General features: G+C 41.3%; 1 protein-coding gene across 1 annotated transcript in view; it reads left to right on the top strand.

Moving 5' to 3' along the window:
* Positions 1-670: 670 nt before the first annotated feature.
* HERC6 (HECT and RLD domain containing E3 ubiquitin protein ligase family member 6) overlaps positions 671-14,064 on the top strand; it is a 68,200-nt gene continuing 54,806 nt past the window's right edge. Inside the window, exons 1-7 of the mRNA XM_058295626.2 lie at positions 671-1,181; positions 2,958-3,117; positions 4,112-4,188; positions 7,487-7,714; positions 8,811-8,905; positions 11,809-11,936; positions 13,913-14,049. Of these exons, the coding sequence (XP_058151609.1) occupies positions 983-1,181; positions 2,958-3,117; positions 4,112-4,188; positions 7,487-7,714; positions 8,811-8,905; positions 11,809-11,936; positions 13,913-14,049 (1,024 nt within the window). The 5' untranslated portion in view covers positions 671-982. The remainder of the gene's footprint in view (positions 1,182-2,957; positions 3,118-4,111; positions 4,189-7,486; positions 7,715-8,810; positions 8,906-11,808; positions 11,937-13,912; positions 14,050-14,064) is intronic.

Raw genomic sequence — 14,064 nt, 5'->3', positions numbered from 1 at the left:
CCTCTACTAACGTACTTTCCTGCTACAACTTTTGTCCTATTGTTAATATTTTCTACACAGCAGTCAGTGATTCTTTGAAAACAAAAGTCAGATGGTGTAACTTCTCTCTTTAAAATCTTCCAACTGTTCCTCTTCACACCTGCCCTTAGACATGCGGTGATTCATTCCCTGCCCCCGCAGCTCTTTCCTAAGATGTCACTGTATCAGAGAAATTTTCCTGACATCTTATCAAAAATGTTAGTTTCTGCTCCCCCCCCAACTTCATTCCCTGCTTTATGATTCTTCGTTTTGCCAATTGACATTATACAATATATATATTTGCTTATCTGTTTATGTTCTCTTTTCCTCAGGAGAATGGAAGCACCATGAATGAGGATTTTGTTTTTCTTTCACTATGTATATCCAGTGCAAAAAACAGCGTCTGGAAGAGGGTAGGCACTTAAATGTTTTTATAATGCATCCTGAGTTCTAATCTACCACTATATGTATGTACATATTGCCTATTTAATTGTCCTAACATCTATATTAGATTTACTTTCCAGATTTCACAGATGGGGGAGCTGAGGTACAGAACCGTTAAATAACTTGCCCAGAGTCAGTCACGTAAGATTTCAAGTGGCTTGGCCAGGGTGTAAATCCCAGGAGCTCCTCGGCTCCTCCCTTTAAACTCAAGTTTCATCCCTGAAAGGCGTGAGGGGCTGCGCGACTGCGGGAAAGGTGGCGGGCTCAGCGAGGCTGGGGTGAGACGGAGGCGGGGCCGATGCTGGGAGATCGACGCACATCTGTCCGCTAGGCTTTGGGAGCCGGCACATCTGTCCGCTAGGCTTTGGGAGCCGGCACATCTGTCCGCTAGGCTTTGGGAGCCGGCACATCTGTCCGCTAGGCTTTGGGAGCCCGCACATCTGTCCGCTAGGCTTTGGGAGCCCGTCCGCGGCGGACCTGACCCACCTGGAGCGGGCGCAGGCGCGGGCGCGGGCGCGGGATGTACTTCCACTGGAGCGCCGGCTCCCCGAAGCCGCTGTCCCGGGGGGCGGCCCGCGCGAGCGGCTCCGAGCTGCGGCAGGCGGCCAGCGGGGAGCGCCACTCGCTGCTGCTGCTGCGCGACGGCGTCGTCTACTCGTGCGGGGCCAACGACCGGGGCCAGCTGGGACGACGGGGCGCCTCGAGCCGGGAGCAGCCAGGTGAGCGGCGGGGGCGCGGGGGGCGCGGCGGGGGGGGAGCGCGGCGGGGGGGGCGGCGCGGCGCGGCGGGGGGGGGGGCGCGCGCGGCGGGGGGGGCGCGCGCGGCGGGGGGGGCGCGCGCGGCGGGGGGGGGCGCGCGGCGGGGGGGCGCGCGCGGCGGGGGCGCGCGCGGCGGGGGCGCGCGCGGCGGGGGGGCGCGCGGCGGGGGCGCGGGGCGGGGGCGTTTACGGTCCTCCGGACGGGAGGAGAGGGAAAAGCAGCTCAGAGCAGCTTGAGCGCAAAATCCTCAGTTTCATTTTCCGGACCAGCGTGGGGTTTGTTACGGTTTCCATTTCCTCTTCAAAGAGAAGCTGAGAACCGAAACCAACCCGGGCCGCGCCCCTCTCGACGCGGATGCGGTCGGTCCCGCTGGCCTTCCGGAGACCTCTCCTCGCTTAGGCGGATCCACCTGGGGGAATTAACCCGACCTTCCAACCTTGTGGGTTGGACACTTGTAACTCCCTCAGAAATACCCAGGGGCATCTTTTTTCCCTCCAAACTGTAATATGTAATAACATTGTTACAATTACCGACTATTGTAGAAACACGGGGAAATAAATGACCTATAATTCTAACATCCAGACAACTAGTATTTCGATGCACTTCCTCATTTTTTTCTTTCTATATATACATTCAGTCTTTAAAAATCATGGTCATAATACAGTTTTGTATGTACAACGTTTATACTACTCTGTAGATTGCTTTTTCACCAAACATAATAATATCATGAAGATATTCCATTTTTATTATATATTCTTTGAAAACACATTCTTTGAAAAATTTAAATTGCTGCACACCATTCCAGGCTCTGAGAATATCACAGTTTAGTAATTTTCCTTTTGTGGAATTTAGTTTTTTTCCCAAATTGCGGCTTTTATAAAAGCACTGTGATTGACCCTCTTGCAGTCAAATATTTGACCACATTTCTGATTACTTGCTTAGAGTAAATTCCAAGACTTGGAAATGAGAGGCAACATTTAATATTGTTGATAATGCCAAATTATTCTCTAGGAAGGTGGTACCAACATCTTTCACCATGAATGTGTGAATCTTTGGGAAATTCTTCAGTGTCACATGGCTTGAAAGAAAATAGTCAATCAAAAAGATCAAATAAAAAACAGAATCTTCAGGGATACAAAAACTTTATTCCAAGCCTCTCAGAATTCAGAGACAGAAATTCCAGGAAAACAGCTTGTGAGGCCCTATTTAAATGGCCTTGTAGGGAAATGTGATTAGAGTTTTTTTCGCAGGCCCATTTAGGAGCATATTGATGCAGTTATCATAACAAGCGAATCCATTATCAGCCTGGCACAGTCATGATTCAGGGTCCCTGCCCATTTCTCCAGAGCAAGGGACTCAGCAACTCTCACTGTTCATGGCCTGGGAAACCAGAAGAGAAAGTGGACCAGAGAAGGTCTGGTTTTCTCTCAGACACCCTTTAAAACCAAAGGGCTTTGTTCCCACCATCATAAAGAAATAGTTCAACCGAGCATCAGAGTCCCCAGAGATCTCCCCCAAATCCACCATTTTAAATAGCAGCCATTTTCCCATAAAAACCGTGTCACACACATTGAGTTTATTTATTTCAGACCTCAGATTGTAGTTTAGGCCTTGATTTAAAAGCTAATAGGGGAAGACAAGGGATCTAGGTGACCCTTCTTTTTGAAGGAAAGTGCTGCCTGAACTTGTATTCGAATTAATTATCTTGTGGATTTTTCTTTGTTTTTGATTCCAAAGAACCAATTCAGGCACTGGAAACTCTGAACACTGATCTCGTGAGCTGTGGGAAGGAGCACTCCTTGGCAGTTTGTCACAATGGAAGGGTCTTCGCATGGGGAGCTGGTTCTGAAGGACAGCTGGGGATTGGAGAATTTAAGGAAATAAGTTTTACACCTAAGTAAGTATTTACTTAATTAATCCATTCATTCATGGATTCATTCATTGAAGATTTTTGTGCCAGTCATGATGATTCAAGATGCTAGGATACAAGAATGACTATTGCAAAGTTCCTAACCGCAACAATTACAGTCCAGTGAGGGCAGAGGGCAAGAAACAACTTATTACACAAATTACTATTTGAGTTTCTGTGAAAGAAAAGGATGGGGTGAAATGAAAACATGGAGCACTTTGGTCTTAATCTTATCTATTGGAATGGAAATGGGAAAAAAATCACATATCCTCAAGAACATGACAAGTGATAGGACAAGTGGTCAACTCCTTACTGTGTGTTCACGAATTAGCAGATTTTCAAAAGCCCGTTTTGTAATGCTAGGAAGTAGCTCATATTACTTTCTCTGGTCATTTTATCTTTTCAGAGCTCTCTGTGGCTTGGAGGAATGAGCATTGAACTTGGAAGAAAAAGATTAAAGTTTGAGTCTCGTTCTACAACTTGAGGCCTAATTAATCTCTCTGGCATCTGTTGGGTTGAACTATATGTGATTGCCAATAATTTTATGTTTTGACCCACAAAAACAGCAATATCAAATGATTTAATCTATTGGTTTTTTTAATCTCCCAGAACCTAATTTAAGAGATAGAGGTGACAGTGTTGTATAAATTCTAAAGCTTTATGCTATACATTTATGAAGAAATTTGTCTTTTAAACTAACTACAGAATAAAAATTAGTATATTATATAATGCATTAAAAATCCAATAAGAGTCACATTTATATTATCTGCCATTTTTTATTCTGTCCTATACGTTTGCACTTGTTGCTGTCATGTTAAAAACAGCTTGAAGGCTTTTGAATAAAGGCACTATAGAAATACAGGAAAATAAAATGATTTCCCTTTACCAGATATATTACCCGGGTTAGTTTTAAGTATCTGTATTCTACTTTGTAAGACACTCTAAAGAAGGATTAATAGATTTTGTATCCTTTTTATTGTAGGAAAATAAACACTCTGACTGATAGAAAGATAATACAAGTTTCCTGTGGGCACTATCACTCCCTGGCATTATCACAAGGTAAAAGGCTTTTGAGATCTCCTGGGTGGGAGTAGGAAGTAACTTTCTGAAAAGGAATGAGAATTTGATTTCTAATGAATTGGAGTTCATTTCAATGCATTCAGATGTTTTTAACTCTCCAAGTTTTATAGGTACTGTTTTTCATGTTTTAAAAAATTTCTTTGTACTCATTGTACTCTAAACTGTACCTTATTCATATCTCGTTGCCATCAGGACCTGGCTGACTGACTCCCTCAGAACCTGGAAGACATTTTACTTCCAGCTCTTTGCCTTTTATGCTAAGTGACTCACTTACAATGGTAAACCAGACTAAGGGCTCTGTCTTTTTTACTTAGATCAAAGAAAGAAAAGTCAAGATGTCAAAATCATGACTCTGCTTTTTTTTTCTATCAACTTCCCCCATCTTGTGCCCATCTTCAATCATGTAAACATTCCATGTCTTATGCGCCATTGCAACTTTGCCACAAGAGCTATGAAAACCTGGCTTTACCTACTCTCTTTTGTGTGTTGGCTGCTGTGTTAAATGCTTTCCGTGTGCTCTCTCATGTAATCACCTAACAAGCCCCAGAGCCAAATATTATTTATATCCTCATTTCACCAATGAGGAAACTTGGGTTGGGAAACTTAAATAATTTGCCCTAGGTTACATGGTAAGAAATAGAAGAGGTGGCATCTGAACCGATACTTGTTGAATTCCACCCCTGAGTACTTACTCACTGCATCACACAGACTGTGAGATCAGGTACACCCCGTGGCCATGGTGTAATTCCTTCTATTTATTGTTTCTAGCTTGATCTTGGGCAAGTCATGTAACTTTCCTGGGTCTTAATTTTCTCATCTGTAGGAATATTGATGCCTAGCTTACAGGTTGTTTAGAAGATGCAATGAGACAAGGTATAATATAACTTGTAGAGCCCCTGGAATGTAGTAGTGGTGTGATCAATATTAATTTCTCCTCCTTCCTCACCTTCCTTCTTTTTAATTGTTAATTTTAAAAATTATTTCCTTGGATTTTTTTTAAAAAAAGATTTATTATTTATTTATTTCTCTCCCCTTCTCCTCCCCCACATCCCAGTTACCTGTTCTCTGTGTCTATTTGCTGCGTCTTCTTTGTCTGCTTCTGTTGTTGACAGCGGCACGGGAATCTGTGTTTCTTTTTGTTGTGTCATCTTGTTGTGTCAGCTCTCCGTGTGTGCGGCACCATTCCTGGGCAGGCTGCGCTTTCTTTCATGCTGGGCGGCTCTCCTTACGGGGCGCACTCCTTGCGTGTGGGGCTCCCCTATGCGGGGGGACACCCCTGCGTGGCAGGGCACTCCTTGCGTGCATCAGCACTGCGCATGGGCCAGCTCCACATGGGTCAAGGAGGCCCGGGGTTTGAACCGTGGACCTCCCATGTGGTAGACAGATGCCCTAACCACTGGGCCAAGTCCGCCGCCCATTTCCTTGGATATTGATTTGTCTTTATATTAATCTGGACTGTAAAGGTTGCGTAGAGCCCAGGTACTTTTGTTCTGGTGATGCATTTGCCGTGGTGAACTGGGAATCCTCACAGACCTTGGTGGGACTTTGCCATTTTGCATCATGTCTTCAGAAGTTCTGTTCTGTAGTAGAAATACCCTTAGAAGGGCTAAAAATGAAAGTAGCTATAACATAAAATCTGAGCTATATTGGCATTTCTCTGAATATCTAATTAAGTATTAGAAGAGCTTCATTTTAAAACTGGTATAAATTGTCATCTTTGGTCACATTCAACACATTATTTTTTTTCCACTCAGTCATTCCACACATTTTATTGAGTGCCTACACTGTGCCAGGCAAAGAGGATATAACAGAGAACAGACCTAAGATGCTGCTTTCGTGGACCTTATATTCTGGGGAGAAGTGGGGAAAGTGAGCCAGTCGCTACCTAGACAAATAGTTATGTAGCATATCAGATAGTGATGTGGGCTGTGGAGAAAAGTAAAGCTGGCTAAGGGGACAGAGAGTGGGTAACTGGGCAGAGGTAACGAGTCTTGTTATTTTATATAAGGAGGTCAGAGAAGATTTCTCTTAGAAGGTGATATGTGGTCAGAGACCTAAAGGAAGGAAAAGAGGGAGCCATGGTACTAATTGAAGGAAGAATGACCCAGGCAAGGGGAAATGGCAGTTGCAAAGGCCAAGGGGTAGGTATTCTTAGGGGTGAGGTCCTTGAACAGCAAGGAAGTCAGAGAGGAGTGAGCAAGGGGAAGATGAGGTCTGAGAGATGGTGATGGGGGTACGAGAACCAGCCCTTTATTGTGTGAGTTAGCAACCTCCTGAAGGGTTTGATCTGACTTAAATTTTTTAAAAATCACTCTGCTAAAGAATTGAACACAAATGTTCATAGAAGCATGATTTATAATAGCCAAAAGGTAGAAACAACCCAATGTCTAGCACCTGAAAAATGGATAAACAAAATGTAACTATCCATGTAATGGAATATTATTCAGCCATAAAAGGATTAAAGTACTCCTACATGCTACACATGGATAACCTTGAAAGCATTATGCTAAGTGAAAGAAACCAGACATAGAAGGCCTCATATTATATAATTCCATTTATATAAAATATCCAGAATAGGCAAATCCATAGAAACAGAAAGCAGATGAGTGATTGCCGGAGGCTGGGGGTAGGGAGGGAAGGGGGCATGGCTGTTTAATAAGCACAGGGTTTCTTTTTGGGGTGAAGACAATATTCTGGAACTAGATAGTTGGGATGGTTACATAATGTTATGAAAGTACTGAATGTCACTGAATTGCATACTTTAAAATAGTTAAATTGGTCAATTTTGTGTTCTATGTATTTTATTTTGCCACAATAAAGAAAATAAAGATCTCTAAGACTGCTCTTTGGAGAACAGACTGTTGGGGCCAAATGTGGAAATGGGGAGACCAGTTTTCCAAGGAAGAAATGATGGGTTTTAGACTAAGGTGGTAATAGTGGAAAGGTGAAAACAGCTTGGATTCTAGGTAGACTTTTAGGATTTGCTGGGTCGAGGCATGCAAAAGAAGGGAGTCAAGGAACACTCAAGACTTTTTGGTCTTAGTGACTGAAAGAACAGAGTTACCATTAACTGAGGGAGAAGAGTGGCTACTGTGGAAGGGACTTTTGAAGGTGACCTTACCCATCCCCCTTGCATTCAGTCAAAGTATTTTAATCCCATGCTCTCTTTTATCCCTGTTTTATTCTCTAAAGATTTGTAGGTTACAGTGGAATTTTCTACTGAATTTGGTATTCCAATGTGTTTGCAGTTCTGAATTTCTCTTCTTTATTTTCGTAGATGGCATAGTATTTTCGTGGGGAAAGAACAGCCAAGGTCAACTGGGACTGGGGAAGAATTTCTCATCCCAAGCCAGTCCGCAGAGGGTGAGGTCCCTGGAGGGGATCCCCGTGGCTCAGGTGGCTGCAGGAGGAGCGCACAGCTTTGCCCTTTCCCTTTCTGGTACTTCGTTTGGCTGGGGAGGCAACCAGGCAGGTCAACTGGCCCTCAGTGGCAGTAATGTCCCAGGTAACAAAATAGCCTTGTCTTTGTCCTAAATTGTTTGTTTGTTTCATATTGGAAGAGCAACTCTGAAAAAGGCAGTGTCAAAAATTAGAATAGTGGTTCCCAAACTTCATGACATATTAGAATCTCCTGGGAAGCTCTGGTTCCTATTGCTGCTCTAACAGATTTCCACACACTCAGTGTTTTAAAGTGACACAGATTTATTCTCTTATAGTTCTTGAGGTCAGAAGTCTGACATAGGCCTCATTGGGCTAAAATAAAAATGTCGGTAGAGCTGTGTTCCTTTCTGGAGATGTAGGGAGACTCTGCTTGTTTGCCCTCTCCAGCTTCTAGGGGCTTCCCACATTCCTCGACTCACAGCCTCATTTCATCTTCAAAGCCATCAATGCCCAGTCAGGTCTTTCTCAGATTGCGTCCCTCTGACAATGACTCTTCTGCCTCCCTCTTCCTTAGTTAAGGACCCTGTGATTATATTGGGGCCCACCCAGATAATCCAGGGTAATCTCCCTATTTTAAGGTCAGCTGATTAGCAACCTTAATTCCATCTGCTACCTTAACTCCCCTTTGCCATGTACCATAACATGGTCACAAACCCCGGGGATTAGGAAGTGGACATCTTTGGGAGACAATTGTACAGTGGAGTGTGGGAACTGCTGGATTGGAACACTGCTGGCCTTTAGCGGAAAGAACCACTTCCTATAGCAATTTATAAAACAAATTCACCATGAAGTCTTTCCCATAAATTGTGTCCTCCTCTGTTCAATATGTATATTTGGCTAGTTTATATTTAGCACCTATTGTGTGTCAGCACTGTTCTGGGCACTTAAACCTCATTTCATTGAACTCTCAGAGTATGAAGAAGGTTCTCTTATTATCCCAATTGCCATTACATCTTTGCAGCAGTATTTACTATATGGTGCTTTTTCTTTTCCAAAGCAGGGTTTCCCTTCTGTTTGATGATACTTTTTTTTTTTTTGATGATACTTCTGACTGCTTACTTTTAACAATTATTTTAATGAATTATATTAGATATTTTATTTAAAAAGGTAAAATCCGAATCTGTTTCTCATACTTTAGAAGTTCTGTTTTCTTTCAACAGAGCAAATCTATAAGCCTCGTTCGATTGGTGCACTGAAGAATCTAGATGTGATTTATATCAGCTGTGGTTCTGAGCATACTGCCGTGCTGACACAGGTAATCCAAAATCTGTTGCAATTTTTTAAATCTCAGAGAAATATTACCATGACGTGCATGTACTGATCAATGTTGGAAGCAAGATGTGGGTCAGTATCTGGACATATCCATTCAATGTGCAAATATTTATAGAGAAGAAAACTAAGCATAAATCATGAGATTTTCAAGATCCTATAACAAAAGCTTATTTCAGCATTAGGAAACATTTTTATGTACTTGTTAACTTGGATAAATATAGAAGCTATAATACTATGGTGGATATGATCTGTGTACCCCAGTTTGGACATGGTTTTGGTCCTCAGGCTGGTGGGTTTGAACCCATTGTAAATAAGATCTTTTCAAGATGTTACGTCCAGTGAAATGAATCAGGTTCGGCTTTAATTCAGTTCAATGGAGTCATTTATAAGTGAGTGAAAGTCAGACAGACAGAACAGGGCCAGAAGCTGGAAGTCAACGGAACCTGGAGAAGAAAGGAGACACTGCCATGAGCATTGCCATGTGATGGAAAAGTAAAGGACCCAGGATCACCAGCAGCTAGAGCCAGAACCCCAGTCTTCTGGGGAAAAGTATCGCCTTGCTGATGCCTCTAGTTTGGACTACTCCTAGCCTCAAAGCTGTAAGCCAATCATGGTTTAAGTCAAGCCATTGCATGATAGCAATTTTAGCAGCTAGTAAACTAAAACAGCTACTCTTCAACAAATGGTCCTGGGAAAACTGGATATCCACATGAAAAAGAATGAAGTTGGACATCTACCTCACACTATATACTGATAAAAAATTAACTGAGAAATGAATCAATGACCCAGAGGTAGGAGCTAAAACCATAAAAATTTAAAAAGAAAACAGAGGAGGGGGAGATCTTGTATTAGGCAATGAATCCTTAGATATGACATCAAAGCACAAACAAGAAAAGACACAATAAATTGGACCTCATTAAAATTGAAAACTTTTGTGCATCAAAGGCATTATCAAGAAAGTTATGAAAACCTACAGAATGGGAGAAAATGCAGCAAATCACATATAATAAAGAACTGCAACTCAACAACAAAAAAATAAACAGTCCAGTTACAAACTCGGCAAAAGATTCTAACAGACATTTCTCCAAAGATATACAAATGGCCAATAAACACATGAAAAGATGCTCAGCATCATTAGCCATTAGGGAAATGCAAATCAAAATCACAATGATGTACCACTTCAAACCCACTAGAATGTTTATTATTAAAAACCAAAAAATAACAAGTATTGGTGAGAAAAACCTTCTGAATTGTTAGTGGGAATGTAAAATGGTGTAGCCACTGTGGAAAATAAGTTTGACAGTTCTTCAAAAAGTTAAACATGGAATTACCATATGGCTTCCAGTTCCACGGATATTTGTACACTAATATTCACAGAGCCTTCTAGCCAACAGGTAGAAGCAACCCAAGTGTCCATTAACAGATGAATACGCAAATGTGGTATATTTATACAGTGGAATACTATACAGCCATAAAAAGGAATGTAACATGAATGAAACTTGAATACATCATGCTGAGTGAAATAAGCTAGACACAAAAGGACAAATATATTTTAAAAATATATAAGATCCCTGGAATAAGTAAATTTATAGAAACAGAAAGTAGATGACAGCTTACCAGGGACTAGGGAGGGGGGAGGAATTGGGAGATATTTCTTAATGGGTAGAGTTCCTGGGGTGATAAATAAGTTTTAGCAATGGATTGTGGTGATGGTAGCACAATATTGTGAATGTAAATAAAATCACTGACTTGTACACACGGAAAGTGGTTAAAATGGGAAATGCTATGTTGTACATAAGTTACCACAATAGAAATTCAAATATATATAGAGGAGCTAATCCTATTAGCAATTATTCATTGATAATGTCACGCTATAGGTGAAAATTGTTATAGCAGGAACAATTTTTACAGTTCTCAGTAAGACACAGATTAGAACATACTTTGCTCCATTTGTTGCTCAACATAAGTCTGAGCCAGCTTCCTGAAATATTTCTTCCCCTTCTTATATTGGCCAAATGATATATTCCAACAGGATGAATTCTCTCCACAGTCATAAGGAATGGACTTGAAGAGTGTTCGTATGGTTGAAATGTTTGTTTAAAAACTATATACCTAAAATAATTTTTTATTTTTTGTTTAAAAACATAAATTAGGAAACCGTCAGTTGTTTGCATTATGTATTTCTTAGTTGGTAGGAGAAATGTAGAATTGTTTTTAATCACAGAATCATCTTTTTTTTTTCTGTAAGGATGTTGTAGGTTTACAGAAAAAGTATGGAGAAAATACAGAGTTCCCATATACCCCCACCCCATTATTAACATCATGCATGATTTTGATATATTTGTTACAGTTGATGAAAGAATATTATTGTAATTGTGCTATTAACTCTAGTCAATGGTTTACTTTAAAGGTCACTGTTTGTGTTGTACAGTACTATATTGTTGTCTTTAAAATTTTTATTTTAGTAACATATATACAACCTAAAATTTCCCCATTTTAACCACATTCAAATGTATCATTCAGTGATGTTGATTACATTCACAATGTGCACTGAATCATCTTTTCAAAAGAGAGTATTTTCAGGAGAATGCTCAAATAAATAAAACAACCCTATACTTAAATGTGGATGTTACTCTTGAACCAGTTTATTTGTGCATTCATTCATTCAACAGACATTTACTAATTGCCTAGTTCTTAATGCAGTCCCAATGTTTTTTCATGTTTAATGTGTTAACTCTACATTCATTTTTAAAACTCTACATTCCTTTTTATATAGTGCTTATATTTCATATAGTGTTCTCATATTAACGCTTATGATTCTTAATAGTTAAGCTTTTAATTATCCTTTCAACCAGAAATTACTCTCATTCATCCTTTTTTAAACAGGATGGTAAAGTGTTCACATTTGGAGACAACAGCTCAGGACAGTTGGGACACAGCTCCTCTCCTGAGAAGAAAGGCCCACAACTTGTGGACAGAATTGGGGGCCTGGTTTCACAGATAGACTGTGGAAGGTAATAGGCTTTATTTCTTTAGCATGAGTGGGAAGTGTTATGTTTTATTAGTTAGAAATGATTCATATGGCATGTCATCAAACTTTATTTTTTTTTTTTAATTTAAAAAATTAAATCACAAGGAATGTTACATTAAAAAACATAAAAAAAACAAAAAACAAGAGGTTCCCATATAACCCACTCCCCACCACATCATTTTTGTAAATTGTATTTTTTTGAAGATATATATATCACAAAAGAATTGTTACACTAAAAAATACAAGAAGTTCCTGTAAATCCCCCACCCCCCCCACACCAACAACCTCCCTCATTGCCCGAGCCGGCGGGGGCGAGTCCAGGAACCTGTGGGAAGAAGCAGGGTGGGGCAGGAGTCGAGAGAAGAATGGAGGCAAGACAGGGTTCTGATCAAGCCTCGTTTATTGGGGGTAAAACACGGGGATATATAGAGAGGGAAGGGAACGTGTACATAGGTGATAGGCTGGTCTAGTGGGTGGCAGACGTCCAAGGAGGGGATTGGCCGACAGTTCGCACCGGGTCTGCGGAGTTTCGTGCCTTGCGCATGCGTATTGCTGTGGTCACCTGAGTAGTGGCGGGAGGGGGAGAACAAACAAGCAGGGAGGAGAAGAATAAGAAAATGACAGGGCAGATTTGTGAACTCCGCCATGTTGTGGGAGGTTGTAGATAGGTCTCACAGCGGGTGGCTCCCTACACCTCATCATTGTGGCACCCTCATCGCACTCAGTGAACACATTTTGGGGCACTCCTGCACTACACAGATAAGAGTTTACCCTGTAGGTCGCACTCTCCCCCAGTACATTCAGTGGGTTATGGCAGGATCTATAACGTCCAGCATCTGACCCTGCAATATCATTAAGGCAACTCAAAATCCCAAAAATGCCCCCACGTCACATTTCTTCTACCCTCTCCCTGGCCTCAGCAACTACTGTGACCACTTTCTACACCTCGATGCTAAAATGTCTGCTATTACTTGTCACAATAGTTTCATAGTAGATTATCAGTAAGTCCACTTTAGTCCATGTTTTATTCCTCCATTCTGTGGACCCTGGGATGGCGATGTCCCCTCCACCTCTAGATCAAGAGGGGGCTTAGATTGCACATGGATGGCCATTGAACTTTAAAACTCTAAAATATGTGGCTACTATTTTTATAGGTCAGTTGCCTTTTTGAAAATTGGCTTCTTTCAAATATAGTTTAATTTTTCTGCTTTTACTTCTTTATCCTAGACATTTCATTTATTTAACAAGAATGTACTGGAGGTCTATTAGGTATAAACCACCTTAGTAGGTGCTGGGAGTTGGGGAGTGGGTTGATAACAGAAGCAGTGGTGCTTGCCTCCTTGATTAACAATGTTAAACAAGGTAATCTCATGCATGTAGAAGAGGATATATATTTGCATGTATATTCAGAGTTTTGCATAACCAAATTCTAGCCACTATTATTACCTACCTAATTAATTTTAAAAAGCTGTTTGCATTTAAAACAAAAAGAATGGGGAGGCAGATGTGACTCAAGTGGTAGAGTACCTGCTTCCCGCATGGGAGGTCCTAGATTCCGTCCCCTAGATTCAGCCTCCTAAAAACAAAAAACAAGCAAACAAATGAAAACACCAACTCTAGGGAGCCAGTGTGGCTCAGTGACTGAGCATCAGCTTCCCATATACGAGGTCCCGGGTTAAATCCCAGGCCTGGTACCTTAAAAAAAGAAAAAAAGGATAGAAACCTTGGTAAAGGCTTTTGTTGCTTGTCAGTAATGTCCTATCTTGAAAGTTTGTAATAAGCTAATATTCACCTACTATTTGTATATCTGCTTCATTTGGTACTACTCTATCACTGGTATTATGAGAAGAGAACTGGTACTCAGTATAAGATAAGTCTATTATTTTCCGCTAAGAAATACTGACTTTCTCAAACCAGGCATGTCTTGGTCTTCATTGGAATGTATTCTCTTTACTGTAGCTATCACACCCTTGCATATGTCTACACCTCTGGTCAGGTGTTATCTTTTGGTCATGGGCGAAGTCACACAAGCAGCCCAAGTCATCCGGAGGCCCTGACAAAGAACTTTGACATTAGATGCCTAATTTCTGCTGAAGGTATGAGTAGTTCCA

The sequence above is a fragment of the Dasypus novemcinctus genome, chromosome 1 (genome assembly GCF_030445035.2).
Source record: "Dasypus novemcinctus isolate mDasNov1 chromosome 1, mDasNov1.1.hap2, whole genome shotgun sequence".
Taxonomy (NCBI): Eukaryota; Metazoa; Chordata; class Mammalia; order Cingulata; family Dasypodidae; genus Dasypus; species Dasypus novemcinctus.
The sequence above is the reverse complement of the archived record's forward strand: the minus strand, read 5'-3'. Positions and strand labels throughout refer to the sequence as shown.